A 24,355-nucleotide genomic window follows, 5' to 3' on the forward strand; every position below is an offset into this window, starting at 1 on the left:
CACACACACAACATGCCGTGTTTATTCAGGGTGAGACAAGCATGTCAGTGTTTAACTTAACTTTGAAAACACCCCGGAGGACAGTGCTCTTATCACCCCGATGGCCAATAGTCTCGCAAGCTGGACCGTGTTACGCATTTGCTGCGTTATTATATTTTCTATAAAAGATTTACTTTTAGTTTCTTCACCCCCTCCATCTGTGGACACTATGAATGCTAATGTCATGACTAATGGTGTTATGGTTTCACCTGCTCTGAAACTCATTTGGAGCCAAGTTGTGACATCGCTCATACAGTACAACTGTACACAGATATAGTACAGTTCTAACGTGTCACCTTTTGCTTTCCCCCAACAGGCCTGTTCTCCGGCCAAAGGAGAGCGGCTTCGGAGTTCCTCCCTCCCTCCCTGAACTCGTGCTCCAGGTACCCGGGGCTGGACGGGAGCTACAGTGCCAACAGCCCCCTGACCTCCCTGACCCCGCCAGGCGGCGCGCGCGAGAGGTGAGCGCCCCGGGCCCCCCCCGACCGACACGTCCGGGTGTCCTCCCGAGATATCTTGCTGGTGGATTTATTGAAGTCCAAATTGGAAGCGACGCGGGGCTTAGCCCCTGCGTTTCCCGCGGGCTACCTGCCGGCCGTATCCTTAGTATTACAACTTGTCCGTACGCCCCCCCGCGAGAACGAGCGCTCATGGATTTCATACTTTGTTGGGTTTCGCGCGTCTGTCTATCGCACATGTCTCGGAATGTGTGCCTATGCGTGTTTGAGTTAGACCAGAGGCATTATCACCGGCGATGAGTTACGGCTTGCGGTCGCTCTGATTGGGTAATTGGAGGCCGCGGAACGTATGTGTCCTGGTACTGCCGAGGCACATTTCATCCGTCTCAATGAGGGGATAATAGAGACTACACAGAGCCAGAGCGCTCCCCGCGGGGCGCAGGCTCCCTCACAATTAGCCTGCTAATCACTCGGTCGGTTTCAGGGTTGCTCGTACTTTAACCGTTATCGCCACAAGGCGCGCAACGGCGAGCGTTTATCCGTGATTGAGCGAGGAGCGATCGAGCCCACGTTCATTTAGATGTGACCAAAACCAATGACGTGAAACGCTCGCGCTGAATGATTCTTTTTTTCAGTATTCCTGTCGGTCGACGTTTCAAACCTTGTTCGTTTCCTGTCAGAAACACGTTGATTGTATCGGTTGAGGCGTACTGTATTAGGCCTATCATACAAACCAAAAGAGAAAAGAAAAGTCCGGAACTGAGACAAGACCGTGATTATGTCGTCTCAAGACCAGAACCAGTCTCGAGAATTACAACACTTGGGTGAAATGTTGATTCTGCAAACCGCACAAATTCAAAATAGCACAAATGTTCGAAATGGCAAATACTGTACAGTCATGCCGTGGCATTATTGGACCACGCTTCTCCAGTACACAAGATGTGCCGCTCACCCCGAGACGCAGAAACGCCGTGGATACCACAGCCGGGGAACGTGTAACCAGAACCGTCGCGGAGTGATGCACAGTCTGTCCATTGACGTTTCTATATAGGGACTAGGGATGTCATAGAATCCTGACAGCGACCACAGTACATGACGGCCTGCCAAAGCCAATACCAGACAAGCACTTGTTTTTCCCCCCAAAATGGTTTAGCGAGACATTAAACAAGTGAAAGTAAATTATCTTTGCTTCGCGGCGCGGGGCCGGCATCGAGCTCTGACCTCATAGCCAGGCACGTGTTTACTCTGGCCCGAGGCGAGGCATTTTAACTTATTTTAATTATTTAATACTGCGGGGGGATTCTGAGGCCCGCGTTAAAAATCGTGTCCGTCAGCGTGTATTTGTGATGTGTCGTGTTTGTGTGTCTTGCGGTCGGTGGCAGGAGGGGGGCTCCGGGCTTTAGGTCTGGATGTCCGTCAGATACAGGGAGACTAACGGGGATGGCTCCCCCCAACAGAACGTCTATTATACACAGCGAGGAAGGAACCGTAATGAGGTTTACTTTACAGAAGCTCGGAGTGACACAGGATCCAAATAGTTGGTTTAACTGAACTGTTTGAACATCCCCAGACTTCCCTTGCCGTGTGATAAAAAAGAAGAGAGAAAAAAATATGTAATGTCTCCGAAGTGCCTGATTGGTCGTACTTTAGACTACACTAAACCACTGTATACGTTTTACATAGGCTAAGTAATGAGGAGTGGAGTCAAGTGAATCATATCTAGGTCACAGGAATCCTCCTGAATGGATACATGCTGATGCTTGAAATTAAAGCACCTCTTGCCAGGAGGAAGCTGTGTTTTGATTCCACAGACTGGCACATATGTGGTCAAAACCAACTCATCCCCTCCCTTGGTATTAAAGGGGCACTTCACCAAAAAAGACAATGTTGATTTATTTTACACATAATGTCACGCTCACATCCAAAAACGTGAAACAGTTTTGCACACATTCATTTAGTTTGACGGTTACTGGGAGTAAATGAGTTTTAATGTAGCCACCGGTGATGTCATCTGGGACATTACATTTATATTTACATTTAGTAATTTAGCTGACGCTTTTATCCAAAGCGACTTACAAGTGCTGTACGACAAGTCATCAGGAAGGGCACAACTCTAACAATGTTCATCAAAGTGTTGAGTGCTACAGTTTAGGTTAGTATATTAGGACATGACAGTAAGGTTAGTTAGGGTTAGATATTTTTTATTATTATTTTTATTTTATTTCAGATAATGGTTGAAGAAGTGCGTCTTTAGTCGACGGCAAAATATTGGATGGGTTTCGGCTGTCCTAACTGTGGTGGGCAGTTCGTTCCACCATTGTGGGGCAAGGACTGAGAAAAGGCGGCTTCTCCTTGATGACCCTTGTGTTAATTACAGCTCCATGAAGTGATGTAGATGAAAGAGTAGACAATAAGTTGTCTTATAGGGGGACTACTACCTTATCATTTCATAATCAAACTCATTTGATCTCATTAACTTTTCAAACTAAGTGAATGTGTGCAAAACAGTTAAGAGTTTGGATGTGTGTGTGTGAGATTGTATGTGCAAAATAAATCAGCATTGTTTTTTCCCCCCTCTAGGTGAAGTGCCCCTTTACAGCCAACAGTCAATATTGAAAAGCACCCATGGATTAATGCTGGGTGCATAACGTATAATGTGACCCACAGTGTAATCTGTGTGATGACTAAGTAAGATCTTAAATGCTGCATGAAGGATTCCTCTCATTCCAGATGCCTCCTGTGAGGAGAGGCAGCTGGCAGTAGTTAACTGGTGATTCACTCTGTGTGTGGAGAGAGAGAGAGAGAGAGAGAGAGAGAGAGAGAGAGAGAGAGAAGGGGGATCATGAGAGAGAGAGAAGAGAGAGAGAGAGAGAGAGAGAGAGAGAGAGAGAGAGAGAGAGAGAGAGAGAGAGAGAGAGAGAGAGAGAGAGAGAGAGAGAGAGAGAGAGGGGGGGGATCATGAGAGAGAGAAGGGGGATCATGAGAGAGAGAGAGATAAGGGGGATCATAAGAGAGAGGGAGAGAGAGAGAGATAGAGATAAAGAAGGGGGATTGTGAGAGAAAGAGGGGGAGAGAGAAGGGATCATGAGAGAGAGAGCGAGAGAAGGGGGATCATGAGACAGAGAGAAGGGGGATCATGAGAGAGAGAGGTAAAGAAGGGGGATTGTGAGAGAGATAGAGAGAGAGAGAGAGAGAGAGAGAGAGAGAGAGAGAGAGAGAGAGGAGAATGAGAGAGAGAGAGAGAGAGGAGAGAGAGAGAGAGAAGGGGGATCATGAGAGAGAGAGAGGAACAGAAGTGGGAGAGAGAGAGGGGGAGAGAGAGAGAGAGAGAGAGAGAGAGAGAGAGAGAGAGAGAGAGAGAGAGAGAGGGAGAGAGAGATGGGGGGGTAGAGAGAGGGAGAGAGAGAGGAAACAGAAGGGGGAGAGAGAGTGCAAAACGGAAGAGAGGGACAGAGAGGGAGTGTAGTTGTAAAAATATGAACATTGTAAGTATTCCTGAGGTTTTGCTGACAGCTTCTCCCCGAGGAGCGGGCTCACTGTTGAACGCATGGCAACGCAGAAAGTATGGGCACACTGACCACAAAACGACAGATGGAGCTAGCAGACCGTGCAGCGCACAGCTCAGACATCTCAGCTATGTTGTTGCAACGTTGCAAGAATGCAAGCGACGAGGGTAGACGTGGTTGTTTATTGTTAAAGGGATATTTCACTTTAGTGGAACTTGTCAGGTTTCAGCAGTGTTGCCGCTATCTGAGTGCATCTACAAGTAGGCCGGCGGCCAGCGCTGTCCCCTGTCGTCCGCCATCACTCCTCCTCCTCATTCCACCCAGGTGTCAGGCTTCTCATTCACTTCCAGTCATTTTGGGGTCTAAATGTTGTACTTCTGATTGAAGTATAAACAAACTGCTGTGCACATTTCAATAAAACAAGATGATTCTGAGTCAAAGTTATGTGTTTGTTTTGGCATTTGAGGTGTCTTTGCAGAGTTATTACCTTTGAAGAATAAAAGCAGATCCTCTGAATTTGTTGTACGTTTGAGTGCGCTGTGTATCTGTGCCTTGCATGGAATGTTCGGCGAGAGGTTACCATGGTTACCTGCTGCCTCAATGGAAGAAAGATTGTAAACATTCTGTGAGAAGTTGACAGTTGGTCAAACTACACCTCAAGTGAGAAATAGTTCCTTTACATTGATCATTCCGTCGACTAAAGATGCACTTCTTCAACCATTATCTGAAATTTAAAATAAAAATAAAAAATCTAACCCTAACTAACCTTATTGTCATGCGCTTGTCCTAATATACAACCTATACTGTAGCACTCAACACTTTGATGAACATTGTTACTCAGCTGATAGATTTGTGCCCTTCCTGATGACTTGTCGTACAGAACTTGTAACTTTGGACAAAAGCATCAGCTAAATGACTAAATGTAAATGTGATTTTGATCACCTGATCATTTAAAAACAGCAACATTAGCTCAAAGAAACAAGTACCTTTGACACAGAAAAAGATATTACACAGAATAATACTGCTAGTGGTGTGTGACAGCGGACGTTCTTTTAAAGTGAAATATCCCTTTAAGTTCACCTCCGAGCTAGATGACCATTTTTTGGGAGCCGTCGAGGGGGAATTTAGAGAAGTGTTGAATTCTCAAAGCCCGCAGTCATCATGGCACGGCCTTGCGCATTCACTTCAACAGCCATAGTATATCAAAGTGCACTTTGTTTACATAACGTTACACAAAGCCTGGTCTTTATTACCCCGAGAAAAAGCCACCGCCATCTGTAAGTTATATCAGTTTGGCTTTCAAAAAAAGTCCATCTGATTCATTTTGGCTTTTATTGTATTTCTCCTCCGAAAACACAGACACTGTTAGATTTAAGGTGATGTCTTGTGACATGGGAAATGGGCAATAAAACGGACGGGGGGGAGATAAATGATAGATATGTAAAGAAATCTCCAAACATTTCCCCTTTTTATGGCTGGTCAGATGTGAGTATAGGGGGAGCGTGGGCCGGCAGCCATCAGTATCTCTGACAAGGCTTGGCTTGTTTATGAAGCCCACTAAAATCCCCCTCCGGCAGGAACCAAGGCCATCGGACCCTCTGGAGACCAATACGCTCCAGTACATCATCCAGAAGAGTTCTCAGGCCCACATGAAATGCAGAGTGCACCATCTCAGAATGGGGGAGGGAAAGAGGGGGGAGGGGGGGGGGGGACTCAAATACCGTAGTGGTTCTTTTTCCCCCCCCCCTTTTTTTAAGCTGTCTATCTCCTTGGAGAGAGATTCCAGTTGGCTTTTTTTTTTTTTTTTTTGACTTGGCTCGACTGACTCATTTGTTTCCATGTTGAGTCAGAGGAGTGTTTGTGCACAGTCAGCACATTCTTTGAGAGTGGTGATGGATACAGCTCTCTACAAAGCTAGCCTGTATAAACCCAGTTGGAAAGTATTCTCCCCTTTGTCTGGCAGTGTATATGTGTTTATATGTTTGTGTCTGGTAACACTTAAAATTATATTTCGCTTTAGTATAATCTATGGGGTTTCAGTGGCCTAAGTACATCCACGAGTAGGCTAGCGATTCCAATGCCGCCGCTCCTCCCAGGTGTCAGGCTCCCCCGCTGGCTTCCATTCACTTGGGAGACGTTATTATGCCTCGTCTCCGCTAGCCAGGGTTTAGCCGTGCCGTGGCCCGTCTGGCACACAATGAGCGTCTCCATTGTCTTTAGAACCTGAGCCAAACCTGGCTGGACCGTGGCTGAGAGACAGCCACCTTTCACAGACCGGGCCGGACCTGGCCAAAGCCGGCTGGGGCTGTTGTATCATCACGGTTTAGCTTATGTACCACAGTTGGTGGTGTGAATTTTGAAAGGTTGCCTAGCAACCGGTGAGTTTACCAAATAAAATACGCTATGGGAGACACAAGCCAGCTTAAACATAGCTAATGGAGACATGGCATTATTCTAAATATCAGACTCAAGTATAAACAAACCACTGCTGTGCATAATTCATTAAAGGGGAACTATCTTATAAATGGCCTTTTTCAGTGTTTAGCATTGTTTCCTAGCTATGTGGACTTATATTAATATGATCTATGTCTCTAATTCTCATATTGGCGCATTCTTCCAATTCTCCTCTCACAATATTCACCCTCACTGAACTGAGTCATCTGAAAATGTGATGATTTGTGATGTCAGAGAGACACCGCTGCATGATAATGTTCAGGCGCCGGCGCCGCGGCGCAGTGGTTTAGGTGCCCAGGCTCAAAACGGCTCGAGATCTTGAGGTAGAAAAATGCTGTTTTTGAGGACTTGATTAGAAATACAAAACAATGAATTAAAAAATATATATAATTACAGAGGTGTTCCATAAACTCACAGGAATTGTGTAAAAGTGCCCAAATAGTGAAAGAAATAGTAAAATAGTTCCCCTTTAAAACTATGTATTGGTGTAATAACAACTTTGTGGTCACATTGATGTTGTGGTTTGACTAAATGATTCCACTCATTTGTATGGCGGCAGGGATGGACTGGAATCCTCATTTGTGCCCACTGACACCAGCCCAGTAAGGACCTCAATGGACTGTCCCCCTCCCCTAGACAGACAGGACACCATCAGGACACATGGCTATCACAAAGGCTACAACCACCACCACCACCACCAGGACCTACTCTCAGAGCACCAAGGTACCTAGAATCACCAAATGTGTTGACATACCAATAAAAACAATAAAAAGAGCTTCAGTTTTCAGTGGATGGATTTGATGGATTTTCCATGGATTTTCCATGTGTGTCAGCTGCATTTCTATGAGAGGATAGTGTCAGTTTTGTAGAAAGAAATGTGCAATTCTATTAGCAGAATTTCCATTAGCAAGTATACCTACTTGCCAACAGCTGCTTGCCAAATGTAGGCCTACCCAGATGGAGAAGTTGTTAATTATGTTCGTGGACCGTCTTTGTCCGAGGCTGTCTGTTGTTCCACTCTCCTAGAAGCCCGCTACTCTAAGCAAATGTCCTCTATTGTGCTATTTTAATCTTTGCAAACCTATTGATTTATCTACACGTAAATAATCGGCCAAACTTCCATACTGAACTATGGTACTTCATCTACTTCTTCAACATCCATCTAATATCTGCCTCCTCCTATTAGTGGTGCCGTGAGTTGTTTTCTTTGGATTGTAGACAATTCAAGGTCTTTAAATAGAGGAACGTACAAGCTTGCCACTTAAAATGTCTCCAAACACCCAGGGCCTCGTTCGTCAAACTGTCCTTTGACTTTATCCTTGATTCCTCTATATAATAATTTACAAGAATATGGTCAAAACAGACGACACGGAAAATTGGAGAGAGTTCAATCTTTTCTCCTCTCCTCTGATCTTGACATCAGGGTGATTTATTAATAAATCACAACATTCGCTTGGATTTGGTCGTGTAGGCACAGAATCTGAGAACCTCTTGTAAATGTGGCTGCATGTGTGCAAAACCGATATGGTGATGTATTGTGAAAATGTGATATATGCATTTTTTTATATCGTACAGTATTAATTTAGTTTCACTGGTTCATTAATTTATTGGAACGTATATCATGCCCTCCTGCCTGGTTGCTTGTCTCTCTGTATCTTACATGGTGTTTGTTTTGTTTCTCTGCCACCGTGGTGCTTCTCCATTTCTCTCCAAGGCTGTCTTTATGGAAACGGTAAAATGGTTCAACCTGTAGCCGATGGGGACTTCGAGCCGACCGGTTACCCCTCTGCATCTCACTCTGCAGGTCAGTCTATAATAGAACAACACAGTTACCCCTCTGCATCTCACTCTGCAGGTCAGTCTATAATAGAACAACACAGTTACCACTCTGCAGGTCAGTCTATAATAGAACAACACAGTTACCACTCTGCAGGTCAGTCTATAATAGAACAACACAGTTACCACTCTGCATCTCACTCTGCAGGTCAGTCTATAATAGAACAACACAGTTACCCCTCTGCAGGTCAGTCTATAATAGAACAACACAGTTACCCCTCTGCAGGTCAGTCTATAATAGAACAACACAGTTACCCCTCTGCATCTCACTCTGCAGGTCAGTCTATAATAGAACAACACAGTTACCACTCTGCAGGTCAGTCTATAATAGAACAACACAGTTACCACTCTGCAGGTCAGTCTATAATAGAACAACACAGTTACCCCTCTGCAGGTCAGTCTATAATAGAACAACACAGTTACCCCTCTGCAGGTCAGTCTATAATAGAACAACACAGTTACCCCTCTGCAGGTCAGTCTATAATAGAACAACACAGTTACCCCTCTGCAGGTCAGTCTATAATAGAACAACACAGTTACCCCTCTGCAGGTCAGTCTATAATAGAACAACACAGTTACCACTCTGCAGGTCAGTCTATAATAGAACAACACAGTTACCCCTCTGCATCTCACTCTGCAGGTCAGTCTATAATAGAACAACACAGTTACCCCTCTGCAGGTCAGTCTATAATAGAACAACACAGTTACCCCTCTGCATCTCACTCTGCAGGTCAGTCTATAATAGAACAACACAGTTACCCCTCTGCAGGTCAGTCTATAATAGAACAACACAGTTACCCCTCTGCAGGTCAGTCTATAATAGAACAACACAGTTACCCCTCTGCAGGTCAGTCTATAATAGAACAACACAGTTACCCCTCTGCAGGTCAGTCTATAATAGAACAACACAGTTACCACTCTGCAGGTCAGTCTATAATAGAACAACACAGTTACCCCTCTGCATCTCACTCTGCAGGTCAGTCTATAATAGAACAACACAGTTACCCCTCTGCATCTCACTCTGCAGGTCAGTCTATAATAGAACAACACAGTTACCCCTCTGCATCTCACTCTGCAGGTCAGTCTATAATAGAACAACACAGTTACCCCTCTGCAGGTCAGTCTATAATAGAACAACACATTCCAAGCCTGTGTGGATGGGGCTTCTTGTTAAAGGTGCTGTAAGTGGTATTTTCTGTGGTCTACACGTTAAAGGAACACGCCAACTTTTTGGGAAATTCGCTTATTTGCCAGCTACCCTGGAGTTAGACAAGCAGATACATACCCTTTTCTTCTCTGTGCATGCATTAGGCTTAGGGAACAGCTGCACCGTTAGCCTAGCTTAGTGTCATTCACTGGAGGTAGGTGTGCCAGTGTAGCCTAGTTCCCAACAGTCACGAAATACATTCCAAATACAACTCCAAAACGTTTGCTTTTTGAAAAACGGGGCTTTTGAGGTGATGAAATCACTGCGCCCAGGCAGCAGTGTTTCGGTAAAAAGAATTCCAAGTATATATCTGCTTAGAAAACGAAAATGTCTCATTTCTTTTTTTGTATTCTCCACGTGGTAAATACACAGGTCACAACATGTTTACAGGAAAGTTTTGTAGTTGTATTTGGAGTGTATTTCATGGCGGGAGACCCAGCTGCGCTCCTCCGGGCCATAGCCCTCCCAGTCCACCAGGTACTGGAAGCCGTGACCGCAACAACGCACATCCAGCAACTGTCGGACGGTGTAGGCAGGATGGTCGTCTATGATCAGCGGAGGGGGAGGTTCCGGAGCTGGAGGGGACAGAGGACTGGAGACCACCGGCTGGGACACATGGAATGAGGGGTGAATGCGCATATGGGACGGAAGCTTGAGTCTGACGACTGAGGGGTTAATGATAGACAGAATTTCGTAGGGACCAACAAAACGGGGGGTGAGTTTCCGGGAAACTGACTTTAGAGGAAGGTCTCGGGATGAAAGCCAAACCATCTGACCTGGTTGATAGTCGAGAGCCGGGGTCCGGTGGCGGTCGGCAAAGCGGCGATTCCGGTCAGCGAAGCAGAGCAGCACGGCCCTGGTGTCCTTCCATATCCTCCTGCAGCGGTGAAGGTGCGCCTGCACCGAGGCCCAGAGAGGACTCGAAAGGGGACTGACCTGTGGCAGCGGAGGACAGAGAGTTGTGAGCGTACTCGACCCATGGTAGGAAGGCACTCCAGCCAGAGGGGTCCCGGGCCGTGACGCAGCGGAGGGCGGACCCCAGGTCCTGGTTGGCCCGCTCCGTCTGGCCATTGGTCTGCAGGTGGTACCCGGAGGAGAGGCTGACCGTGGCCCCCAGGGCTCGGCAGAAGGCCTTCCAGACCTGGGAGATGAACTGAGGCCCTCTGTCGGAGACGATGTCCACCGAGATCCCGTGGAGGCGGAAGACATGAAGCACCATCAGGTCCGCAGTCTTTGAAGCAGAGGGAAGTTTGGGGAGAGCGACAAAGTGAACGGCCTTCGAGAACTGATCGACAATGGTTAGAATGACAGTGTTACCGTGTGAGGGAGGCAGACCGGTGACGAAGTCCAGGGCGACGTGTGACCAGGGCCGGCCAGGAACAGGCAGAGGACGGAGGAGTCCGGCAGGCGGTCGGTGGGAGGCCTTCCCACGAGCACAGACGGAGCAGGCAAGGACGAAGGCGCGGGTGTCTTCCCTCATGGAGGGCCACCAGAAGTGCCGCTTCAGCAGGGACAGGGTACGGTCGACCCCAGAATGACAGGCGAACCGGGAGGTGTGGATCAGCCTTTCCGTTAGCCGGTTATTACCGGTATTTGACCGGCAAAATCTGTTGAAGTCCGACATATTTAATATCTCCGGTCTTAATGTCCGGTGAAAATAATTCCCTGAGTCTAAGCACAATTTGATTATTTGAATTGTATTAAAATAGGCTAAAATTAAATAGCCTATGCGATGAACGAAACGATCATTACATTTGTTTCCTCGTTGCTTCTAATAATGACAACGACGTTGTCGGCGAGAGCTTAGTGCTGGGTGTGCGAACTTTTGTGAAGCTGCAGAGCCAGAGAGGCAACAGCACAATGCAGTATTCCAGCAGTACTCCAATTCAGCCATTTTCAGCCAATGTTGGGTGGGGGGCGCTGCTGTGCGGTTCCCAGAAAAGAGCCAATAACAGCTAAATCAGCTTCTCTGCAGCGCCATACTCTTTGCAAATAAGTCGTTGCGAGGTGGAGAGAGTCGTCACGCAAACCACGATAATGTTGCCGTCTCTCTGCTTTCTCAGTTCTTCGCTTGATATAATTAATACAAATGTCCAATATAACGGAATTCGTTAGCTCATAAAAATGTGATTATAACAGACTGCTGTTTAGTGTCGGACCGACTGCCCACATACGCGGTCTATTTTATTTCAAGTCAGCAGCAGCACGGAGTATCGAGGGACTTATTTTATTTGGAATATATTAATTAATGACTGTATACGCAAAAGTAGCCTAGTTTTAAGTAATAATATTATAAATCTACATGCCTTGAGGATGACATTCTTTATATAGCCTGCCTATCAATTGTTTTAAAGCTCAATAAACTATGACCGGAATTAATCTCATTTGTCCGGTAGATTGAAATCTTGCAGGTCACGGAGACCGGCAACAATTTTTTCTAACGGAAACCCTGGTGTGGATCCACTGGAGCACCTGGGAGCGGACAAGGTCGGGGACAAAAAGCCGGTTAGGTGGGCCGTTACCTGGATCAGGCTGGGTGCGCTGGGCCTCCCTGACGACGGACTGGATCTGCCAGGTGGCGGAAGCCACCAAACAGGAGGAGGGAAGGATGGTGTCTGGATGAGAAGGACCCCCTTCGGGGACAAACGGCCGGGAGAGGGCGTCTGGCTTAACGTTCTTGGAACCGGGCCTGTAGGTCAAGGTGAAGTTGAACCGACTGAAGAACAGCGTCCAACGGGCCTGGCAGGAGTTCAGGCGCTTGGCTGTCTGGATGTAGGCGAGGTTCTTATGGTCTGTCCAGACGAGGAAGGGGATCTCGGAACCCTCCAGCCAGTGCCTCCAGCTTGACCGCCAGGAGCTCCTGGTTCCCAATGTCATAGTTGACCTCCGCCGGGGTCAGGCGGTGAGAGAAGAAGGCACAGGGGTGTAGTCTCTGGTCGAGAGCGGAGCGCTGGGAGAGGACTGCCCCCACCCCGGTACTGGAGGCGTCCACCTCCACCACAAACCGGCTGGACGAGGATGGCCGCGGAGGTGAAGCGCCTACGCAGCTCGGAGAAGGCGGAGTCCACTTTAGCGGCCCAAACGAAGGGCACGGAGGGCGAAGTGAGTTGGGTGAGGCGTGCGGGGACCCGGCTGTAGTCCCTGATGAAACGTCGATAGAAGTTCGCAAACCCCAGGAAGCGTTGGAGCTGCTTGACATTGGTGGGCCTGGGCCAGTCCAACACCGCCTTGATCTTCTCAGGGTCCGCCCGGATCTGGCCGCCCTCTATTATGTAGCCGAGGAACGCGATGGAGGAGACGTGGAACTCACACTTCTCCGCCTTGAGAATGTCATCCAAATAAACAAAAACAGAGCAGTTCAGGACATCACAGAGAACGTCATTGACAAGGACCTGGAAGACAGCAGGGGCGTTGGTCAACCCAAAGGGCATTACCTTGTACTCGAAGTGACCGAGGGGCGTCTTAAAGGCCGTCTTCCATTCGTCCCCCTCCCGGACACGGATGAGGTGATAGGCATTCCTGAGGTCCAGCTTCGTAAAAATGGTGGCACCTTGCAGGGGTTCAAAAGCAGAGTTAATTAATGGCAGGGGGTACTTGTTCTTGACTGTGATGTTGTTGAGGCCACGGTAGTCAATACAGGGGCGAAGGGAACCATCCTTCTTAGAAACGAAAAAGAAACCATCGCCGACAGGAGAGGAGGAGGGGGTGATAATGCCCGAGGCTAGGGACTCGTGGACGTATTTCTCCATGGACTCCCTCTCCGGGTGCGAGATGCATGCAAGAGATGCATGCAAACTCTCCCGCTCTGGCATGACCAGTGCCTGGAAATACATGCTTGTTTCACATTGGTGAATAACAGTGCCCAAAGTTACCTCGCTCAAAGACACGTATTCTTCTGTCACCGTTTTCTGTACAAGGTACAGTTACCTCTCATGGCCACAGGGTGTCAATGTTCCATAGTGCAGCTTTAAATCCCAGATTGTGTAACGCACAAAACCCACCAGGTGCAGGCGCAAGCACTCGCAGGTTTCGTGCGAGAACAGCGCACGTGGCCATCCACACCGAGTCCGACTTCAGAGCGGGCGAAAGCGCACGGAGGAAGGCACATTTACATTGGAACAGCTGCAAATGCCTAGTCTATATGCGAAGTCAGTCCCCGTTTGAAGATTTTTTTAAGATTTCCAGTTCTAGTGTTCTATTGTCCATTTTGCATGTATAACCAGTTATTATCTAATTAATTAGAATGTTAGAATTCATTTTAGAATGATGAAATCAGTGTGACTGTACTCCTTAAAAAGTATAGTATGGTTTATTTGTATTGGGAAAGATACAGACACATTAGCTGGTTGAACAACATCTATATGTGTGGTAATAATGCAGATATTGAGTGTATTTCTGTGAAAATGCTCGTGGCGCATGCCTCTGAATCCAACCAAAGTGATTAAATTAGCTTCCCCCCACGAGTCGCCTGCCCGCGCGTGGCCGGTGCGAACAGCGACGCCTGTTAACATGGGAGTGAAAGTGAAACTCTGATCGCCCGCCCGCCTCACACCTTGCGCCCGCGCCTGGTGGGTTTCTCTTCATCCTCCGCTGTCCCTCTGCACCTTGTGTATACTGTTTACGTTTACTCTCACTCATAGTATATATTCAGATTCAAATTATGTATTGCCTATATTTATTGTAACATAACCGATAGGCCATACAGACCCTCATCTGCATCTTTGATTACACTGTTTATTTTTCTCATATTTCTATATTCAGAATCAATTATATAGTTTACACTGTTTATTTCTTCTCATATTTTTATATTCAGATCTAATTTTATTACCTATATTTACGTCTTTCTATTACCCTGCCCATACCTGTAACCCCCCCCCCCCCCCCCCCCATGCTGCTATGATACCTGAATTTCAATCAATTCCAATCAAGGGGATCAATAAAGGAATATCTTCTCTTCTCTTCTCTTCTCTTCTCTTCTCTTCTCTTCTCTTCTCTTCTCTTCTCTTCTCTTCTCTTCTCTTCTCTTATTCTATCTCTTCACTGTTGACTGTCACTCAAAAACGAACAAGAGAGTCGACCGCCCACTACCAAATAAGAAAGAAAATGAACCAACTCTTGAAAATGGAGGACCCTGATGTAAACAAGACGAAAGTCTTTTTCTGGTCTTCATCCTCTTAGCAGTTGTTTGTATTGAGCTGTACTGTATTGTACCTATTCTGCAATCTGTTAATAAAGTTTTCAATCAATAAATAAATCAATCAATCAAATGATGACATCCGATCTTCATCCTTCTTCCCTCAGGGTTTGACTTGTTGCAGGACCTCCAGGCTCAAGCTGGAGGCGGCTACGCCCTCTCCCCCTGCGTGGACGAGAGCTTCCTCCTCCAGGCCGGAGGGATGGAGCGCTGCCTCAGTCACATCTACTCCGTCTACCTGGACTCTTGAGTCGGGGTCTTTTTTTACGTGATAACCCCCCCCCCCCCCCCCCTTTCCCGCGAGAGGATGTCGCCTGGCAGAGGTTGGAACACTTTTGACGTCGCCCTTTGACCTCTGGATGTATCGACCACCTGTACAGATGTAGCACCAGTGATACAGCGAGGACAGCTCATGAGACTAATTAACTGACCAAAAAAAGAGAAAGGAAACTGTACTAAAAAGATATCTAATATCTGTAGTCCATTTATAGTTATTTAACCATGGACTCTGCCCGCGTTGGATACTAGATACTCCAATTAAGGCTGAATGGAAGACCGGACAGCATGTAGCACAAAGGATCACTGTGTTCCTCAAACATTTACAGTACGATAAAGTTGAAAACAATAATCTGTCTTTTTATATCACTTTATTTTTTAATGTCACACCCTGCATTTACATATTTGTTGTCTAATCTCTCTCTCTCTCTCTCTCTCTCTCTCTCTCTCTCTCTCTCTCTCTCTCTCTCTCTCTCTCTCTCTCTCTCTCTCAATGTCTTTCTCAGAATTTGTCAGTTATTCTTATTGTATAACAAAATAGGAGGTGTGCAATGTTTACAATTAATGTTATGCACTCTTTTCTGTTTTATCTTGGAGATCTGTAAAAAAAAAAAAAAAAAAAACACCAAACAGAAAATGTTTACATTGATTCTAGCAAGTGAATTCGAGATTTGGTTTTGTTTTGTTTTTTACTATTAATGTATAATGTATAGGCTATATCTCAACGGATATGTTTCTTTTTTTAATTATTCAAAATAAACAGTTTCTGTATGTTCTTAATGTTTGTACTGTAGTGTTGGTGTGTGTGTGTGTGTGTGTGTGTGTGTGTGTGTGTGTGTGTGTGTGTGTGTGTGTGTGTGTGTGTGTGTGTGTGTAGGTGTGTGTAGGTGTGTGTGTGTGTGTTACACTTTACAGTAGTAATAGCTGAAATTCAGGTATTACCACTTTACTAGTAGTAATACCTGATATTCAGAACTAACTTCATGCAGAGTGTGTTACAAGTCAACCTATCTGATACTGTCATCTAGTGGTCACAGAAGTAGACGGCGATTATTGTAGAAGTTTTCCCCCAACTATGTTGTGCATAAATTTGAAGCAATTCCCCCTTCTAATCTCTAGATATCCTAGCATAATAATAGTGTCGAATTTATGCACAAATAATTTCTCCAAAAAGCTCTTCAGTTCCAAGTCACGCTGAACAGAATAAATACAGATTTGTGAAGTCCTTGATTGAGTCTGTGTCACCAACACACTGTGGCTGGCCTCCGGTTTGCTATGCTTCCAATGAGATCTCCACAACTTTACGTGTTTTGTATTTATTGTGCCAACATTTGATGATACATGTCAAACGTTTAACTACTGAGCGCGTGTCATCTATGATGAATTGAAAATGGGGGTCCCTGATGTAAACAAGATGAAAGTCTTTCTCTGGTCTGCATCCCCTTAACAATTGTATGTATTGAGCTGTACTGTACTGTACCCATTCTGCAATCTGTTAATAAAGTTTTCAATCAATCAATCAATCAATCAATCCTGGTAGTTCTACCCATAGATATTTGATTTTAATTTGATTTGATTTGATTTTATTAGGGATCCCCATTAGCTGGTGCGATAGCAACCAGCTAGTCTTCCTGGGGTCCACACACAAAAAAACACACAAAAACAATCACTATTGCAAAAAACAAAATTATTAAAAGTCAGTACACACAATGCATAATGAACCTACTGTAACAATTAATATAGCAAAAATTACATTAGTGTAAAACAAAAACAAAAAATTACTTTACAGTGTTAAAAACAATTTAAAAACAATTTAAGATTCTTTTTAAAAGTGAATCTACTGTAAATGCAGCAGAGGTTCCGAGGCAGGCCATTCCACAGAGTTAATGCTCTAAAAATAAAAGATCTCCCCAGAGCGCTGGTTCTATAGACCTGGCAATTCAAGCTGCCCACTACTGGAACCTCTAATGCTCGTGCACAGTATTACTAAAAACAATCTGATTATGTATAAAAACAGGAGTCTTACTGCTCATGACCAACTTGTATTTTATTTTTTTATTATTTTTTAAACAAACATATAAACAAACATGACAACACACGATAAGATATACAAGCATTAATTGTCAGGGCACATCCAATGAGATCACCTTTTAGTTAGTTGTCTTATATAAGATATACCCATAATACCTGTTATCTAAAAAAAAAAAAACCTACACACATATGCTCAGCTCGAACCCCCCCCTCCCGGACCCCACCTTGAGAAGTACCTCCACTATCCCTCGCACCTAACCAGACACTACCATTATAAGCTAGCTTTTATTCTCTCCACCACTTCTAACCACATTGACATTTTGGATTCATTGAGACCCAGAATTCTTGCTGTAGATATTTCATGGTAAATTACATCGAGATATGTAAGAAACCAAACTTTACGGCACATTTTTTCCGGTTGAAACCAGCGTGATGCGATCAGCTTTTTGGCTACTGTGATACCCGATAAAACCAATCTCTTTGGCTGTGGATTCACTGCAAACTCAAAAACATCATTCAATAATAATACCGAGGGGTGTACAGGTATATTCCAAGATACGAGTTTTGATATTTGTTGGGTCACATCTTTCCAGAATGCCTTAACTGGTGAGCAGTCCCAATACATGTGCATAAATGTCCCTTCATCCCCATTTGTACATTGGGTGCATTTGGAATCTTGTTTAAGCCCCATTCGGCACAGTCTTATAGGAGTCAAGTATGTCCTGTGAATATAGTTAAGATTGATTTGTTGATGATCCGGGTTCCTTGATGTAAGTCGGACATTTGCCCAGGCTCCTTGCCAATCAAAGTCATTTTCCAGGTCTGGTATATCCCTCCTCCAGACAGAGTCAAGTTGGAGGGTTTCATACGAGGACATTAGTAATTGATGATAAAATTCTGAAACAAAACCTCTCGATGTCTCTCTTGCGTAGAAGAATTTGTGGTATCTGTGGTGTTCAATTGGTCTGTCTAATGGAACACCGTGAGACTTCAAACATAGCTCTAACTGTTTGTGAAAAAGCCATGTGGACTTGGTGAGATTAAATTTTTTGCGTATTTCTTTATCACTACAAAAACCCTGTTTGTTAAAAACATCCCCTAATGAGTGTATGCCTTGCTCTTCCCATATAGGGAATCTTATAGGTCGTTTTCCAATTAAGAGAGCATTGTTATTGAATAAGGGAGTATGATTGTGCCATTTTTGTGGGTTAGGATTTTTTTTTTGTGATTCACGCCATATCCGGATCGCATGAGTAATTATGGGGCCAAATTTCCGTTCACAGTGCTTGATTGGTAGTTTAGTGTATGCTATGTCCTTCAGTCTATGTGGGGCTACTATGTTTTCTTCTATTTTTCTCCAGGATGCTAATGCTTGGGAGTCAAACCATGTTGTCAATGGACTTAATGAGTACGCCTTAAAATATAGGAAAAAATCTGGAAATGCCATGCCACCATCTGCTTTATTTCTCTGTGCGGTGGATCTTTTTATACGTGGTGGTTTGTTATTCCAAATAAATTTGTATGTGGAGGAGTGTAATCTTTTCCAGTAACCCTCTGGAGGGGGTAACGGTAGCATTGAACAGAATAAGTTGATTTTAGGTAGTACATCCATCTTAACTATTGATATCCGTGCTTGTACTGTGTTTTTAAGTTTTGCCCATCTATCAAGGTCGTCTTTGATTTTGTTTTGGATTTTTGTGTAGTTGTGCTTCACCGTTTGTCCTATGGTAGGGAATATTTCCACTCCCAAGCATCTGAAATGTTTTACCATCGGTATCTGTCCTGGGAGGGTTGTATCTTTTTTTGCAGGGGTGTTAAGTGGAAGGAAAGCCGACTTTGGCCAATTTATCTTAAATCCCGATAAATCACCAAAGTCCTCAATCAACTTGAGCAGATGAGGCAATGTGGTGTTGGGGTTTTCCATGAACAATATTACATCGTCCGCATATAAACAAATTTTTTGTTGTGTGCCCTTGATTACGATAGGTTCTATGGATTGGGATTGTCTTATATATTGTGCTAAAGGCTCTAATGATAGATTGAACAGTCCGGGACTAAGAGGACAACCCTGTCTGGCAGAGCGTGATACCGGAAATATTTCGGAGATGATTGTGCCTGTTGTAATCATGGCCGATGGGTCTTTGTATAATACTTTAATCATATCGATGAATCCTTTTCCTAACCCCATCCTTTCTAGCACTGCCCACAGATACGACCATTCCAGCCTGTCAAAGGTCTTCATAGCATCCAGGGACAGCATCGCCTTAGGTATGGTGTCCTCCTTGTCGGCATCAAGTACGTGCAGTATACGTCTTATGTTCTCAGTGATCAGGCGGCCTCCTATGAAGCCAGTTTGGTCCGGGTGAACTAAAGACGTCATATGCTTTTGTAATCTGATGGCTAATACCTTAGAGTACAGTTTGATATCTGTTCCGAGGAGGCTTAAAGGTCTATAACTACCGCACTCGTTGGGGTCTTTGTCTTTTTTAAGGAGGACTGTTATGAGTGCAATATTGTCATTTTTATGGAAGTTCCCCTCCTTGACTGAGTATAAGATCATATTTAGTAATAAGGGGCCAATAATGTCCCAACAAGAAAGGTACATTTCTGATGGGAAACCGTCTCGTCCAGGAGCCTTACCACTTTTCATTGCGGTTATGGCCTTCTTGAGTTCCTCTAGTGTGATCGGTGTTTCTAACTGTTTAGCGTCATCCTCTGAAAGTTTAGGGAGAATAATTTGATTAAGAAATGTGTCCATTTTGTTTTGATCGAAGGTCATTTCTGATTTATATAAGTCGGAGTAGAATACTTTGAATGTATCGTTTATTTTTACAGGATCTGTTACAAGTACTTGTTGTGCTCTAATGGTAGTTATATCTGCAAATGTTGCATTAATTCTTAATCGCATGGCTAATAGGTGGCTGGGTTTGGAACCATGGGAGTACTGCTGTTGTCTTGTGCTGCGTATTTGTATTTCCGATTGTTGTCTGTATATGGCATTGATCTCTATTTTTAGTACGTTAACTTGATTTTCTAGTCGAGTTGAGTTGTTGTATTTCAGAGAATTAAATAACGTTGAGTAAAGCGTTTCCAGCTCATCCAGTTTTGTGCTTTGATTCTTGCGCATTTTGGAGGAAAAGATATCCGTGAAGTCTTTGATCATTCCCTTTACCGACATCCATATTATTCTGGGGTCTTGCACCGAGTTTGCATTCTCCCGTTGGAATACTATAAGAGCTTCTTTGAGTTGTGTAATGAATTCCTTGTTATTAAGCAGCAACGAGTTAAATCGCCATCTTGGGGCTCGGGAGGATAGTATACCAAATGTACCTTTAAGGGGTAAATAACAGTGATCTGATAGTGCGTTGGGTATCATTTCCACTTCATAATTATCAAATAGTCTCTGTGATGCAAAGACATAATCTATTCTGGATAGTGTATTATGCCTCGCAGATCGACAAGAGTACTTTCGGGTCGTGGGATTAAGTAACCGCCATAAGTCATTTACACCTGTAATCTTTGACCAATCCTTTAATGCCTTCGATGAATTCTTTTGTTCGCTGGAAAAGGCGAGGTAAGATTTGTCCATCCTTGGGTTCCAGATGGCATTAAAATCCGCTCCTATTATAAATGAGTAATCGGGAATGTCTAACATTGCATTGGTTAGTGTAGTGAAGAAATCTTCTTCGTACAAATTTGGGGCGTATACCGCTATCAACGCTATTTTCCTGTTCTTATGTTCAATCTTAGCTATAGTTATCCGACCTTCTACATCAGACCATACTCCCTTTAGTACAATATTCAACTTACGTTTAACGACTATTGCTACACCCCGAGTTCTCGTACCAATAGAGGAGTGACTGATATTATGGTATATGTTGTCCGCTAATTTATCTATGTCTTTCCCTAGAATGTGTGTTTCGCTTAGCAGAGCAATGTCCACATGTTCTTTTTTCATCAGTGTGAGCACGCTTTTGCGTTTGAGTTGGTTATTTATTCCCCCGGTGTTCCATATCATTATATTCAAACTAGCCATAGTCTATACATGTTGCATTGTAATTTTTGGTAATGCTTCTAGAGTGCGAGGCAATAATAGATATACATCCCACTAGTGAGGTCCCGTTGAGAGCCGAGCTTAAAAACATACATATATACAAATAAAAATCCCCTACCCTTCCCTCCCACCGAGAGTCGTACAGGATTGTGTTCCATGAACACAACCTTTGCGTATGACTCCCTCCCTTGCACCACCGGATATCCCAGAATGATCCAATTATCCTTAACATTCCTATGTATACCATAGGATCTAACACTCCAAATTCTACCATAAGTAGAATGTCGACTGTGGCTTGGCCACTTTCCTGTAAAAAATAAATAAATAAAAATTTAAATGAGATAAACTAAAAATAAAGACCAAAAATAAGCTTCAATTGTCATGCCCTAATCACTTACATTTTATATGAACTTGTGTAATTTATAGTAACCCATGAATAATATGAAGGTATTGAACTGAAGAGAGAGCCTCAATAAATCAGAGAGAGCGGATGAAAAAGAAAAAAAACAAGTAAAAGGAAGAGAACATTAACTTAGATCTTAAAAGAGCATTGCTATGCTTAAACATCTAAAGTATAAATTGGAGAAGTAGTGAAATTATTTCCCATTAATAAAAAAACAGTTTTTAAATACGTATATGCAGCATTTCCCCTGACCGGGGTGGGCGATGATCGTTGTGTAGAGTGATCTTTCAGCCGGCCGGCTATGATGGCTCTGTGGTTCTGCATCTAGATAGCTGTTGATTATTCCCCCGAGGGGCTTCTGGTAGAGTGAATGACCACGTATTGCTGATATTCCAGAATGCTCCATATATCAAAGAATGCTTCGATGTTCTAGATTATTCCAATATGTCATGCATGCTCATGACCAACTTGAACAGCACAAGTATATTAAAAGACAATCTATTTTCAACGTTAAGCCAAGAGAGGCGGGCATGCATACGGCTCACATTAGACCTTAGTGAGCAGCCCAGTACCAACCGTGCTGCCCTGTTCTGGACCACCTGGAGCTTCCTGAGGTCACCACTGGCAGCAGATGACCACATCGCAGAGCAATAGTCAAGATGACATAAAACTAAACTTTGCACTATCTGACATAAAAGGGGACGGGCAACAAAAGAAGCACATTTCCTGGAAATACCAATTGCTCTTCCCATTTTAAAAACAATATTAATATGCTGAGACCAAGACAGATATCTATATATGGGCGTTTATTTGATTTTGGGCACTTTTGGGAAAATCTATTTATCAAAAATAAAATTGCATAAAACCTTAAATTATCAATTAAGCTTTATAGTAATTTTGTCAGGAATCATAATATGAACATTGTTGTAAACATCACTTTATGGAATTTAATATATTTAACACTTTTCCTAGAATGTCAGAGAACATTGTCATTACCATCACGTTACCAAATAACTCTTTAAAATGTAAAAGAAAAAGTAAAACATTTGTGCTTTTAAGGCATTTATGTAACATTATACCTTACTTCTGATGTATTAGTGGTTTGAAATATTTTACTTGAATTTAAACATGCTTTAGATCTTTAGATATGCAGCCTTTTAAATATATTGCTAGATCCTGTCAAGAAAGATACAATTACTACAACAACAGGTCCATGATTCTTGTTTTTCATACATAAAATGTTAAGGGGGGGCTTGTAATATAGGAAAACATATAGGAAAATGTCAGATTTAAACTATTTGTTACAAATTTGTTAAGAAATATGTCATGTGTTGGTAATGACGTACTGTTGTGGTAATGACGAAATGTGATGGGAATGACATTTAGATAGATTTATTGAATTCATTCATGGATACAGTAACACAACATCAGAATCATAGGTATTATCAACAACTGTTACAACAGGATAGGAACATCTAAGAAACCATCTAAAAAAAACACTGACAACCTTTATGGTTTCAAACAACATACTTTAACAGTAAGAGGTTTGTTCTTTTAACATGCCTACATCTTCTTCTCCATGAGGGAGCATACTTGTTTCCAGACAGAGGCATTGAGCATCATATGTCTTTTAGTAATCAGTTGGGGCTCTGGGACCAGCACAATTTCCATTCTATACCATATTAGGGGAGAACGGGGGACGTTGTCACACTTTTTACTCTAGTGTGAATTGCTCATAATCAAAACATCTTTCAATAGTCATTCCTACATTAAATTGAAGCTTAAGATGTTGGCTTGAAATGTGTATCCCTCTCATTTTCCAAAGTATTGTAACAAAGAGTTAATCACCTATCAAAGACACTCTGACACATTGTGACAACCAACCCCATCATGGGGATGGTTGTCACACACTATGGGGTTGGTTGTCACCATGTGTTTTAAAACTTTTAATGGGAAAATCTTAAAAAGAAGACAAGATTTAGATTTCAGATAATGATTGAAGAAGTGGGTCTTTAGTCGACGGCGAAAGATTGGATGGGTTTCGGCTGTCCTAACTGGGGTGGGTAGTTCATTCCAACATTGTGGGGCAAGGACTGAGAATAGACAAGAAGGCAGAACTAAATTTAAAAGTTTAATTGCATTGACAAGTTCACAAATACATAACTTAATGCATCTTAATGAACATAAACAGGAAACACATCTTTAGGCCATCCTATATAACAAAATAAGAACACAATAAATCGGCCTGACAATAATAGCCTACACAACATGTCTAGTAAAGTACCTGCACAGCACGATGTCTGGCAACACCACATTAGAATAGTATACACAAATATACTAGTATAATATAATAGTATACCCAAAAAACCCAAATATCGGTTATCGAATATCGATAATATAACAACCAAATATCAGTTATTCGATAGTTGCCCTTTATCTGGCACTATTTAAAAGTTTCACTGAGATCGGAATAAAGGAGTTTTTAAACCTATTTAGTCTAGAGCGTGGAACTCTAAACCTTCTCCCATAGGGCAGTAGCTCATACTCGGCATGTAAGACATGGGAGGGGTCCGAGACTATTCTATTGGCTTGCCTTAGAGTAGCCTGTTAAAAAATAGACTGCAGGGATGGGTGACCTTTCACCCCTATGATCTTCCATGCAGTCTGCATCAGACGGACCAGTTTGGACTTTAATTGTACAGACAGGTTACCAAACCAAGCTGTAATACCGTATCTGATGAGACTCTCTAATACAGATTGGTAGAAAAGTAAAAAAAAAAATTTATCTACACCATGAACTCTAAGGCGACGTAGAAAGTGCAGTCGTTGTTGTAGTCTGCTACACAGGCTATCTACATGGGTGTTCCAGGTTAGTGTGTTATCGACAAAAATCACAA

The 24,355-nt window shown here is 43.5% G+C and overlaps 1 protein-coding gene across 1 annotated transcript in view; it reads left to right on the forward strand.

Moving 5' to 3' along the window:
* Positions 1 to 15,386, forward strand: part of glis1a (GLIS family zinc finger 1a) — a 73,713-nt gene extending 58,327 nt beyond the window's left edge. Inside the window, exons 6-9 of the mRNA XM_084327396.1 lie at positions 356 to 500; positions 7,017 to 7,180; positions 8,172 to 8,261; positions 14,802 to 15,386. Coding sequence (XP_084183522.1) covers positions 356 to 500; positions 7,017 to 7,180; positions 8,172 to 8,261; positions 14,802 to 14,944 — 542 coding nt within the window. The 3' untranslated portion in view covers positions 14,945 to 15,386. The remainder of the gene's footprint in view (positions 1 to 355; positions 501 to 7,016; positions 7,181 to 8,171; positions 8,262 to 14,801) is intronic.
* The last annotated feature ends 8,969 nt before the right edge of the window (positions 15,387 to 24,355 follow it).

Source organism: Notolepis coatsorum, assembly GCF_963971535.1.
Source record: "Notolepis coatsorum genome assembly, chromosome: 13".
In the NCBI taxonomy this organism is placed as follows: domain Eukaryota; kingdom Metazoa; phylum Chordata; class Actinopteri; order Aulopiformes; family Paralepididae; genus Notolepis; species Notolepis coatsorum.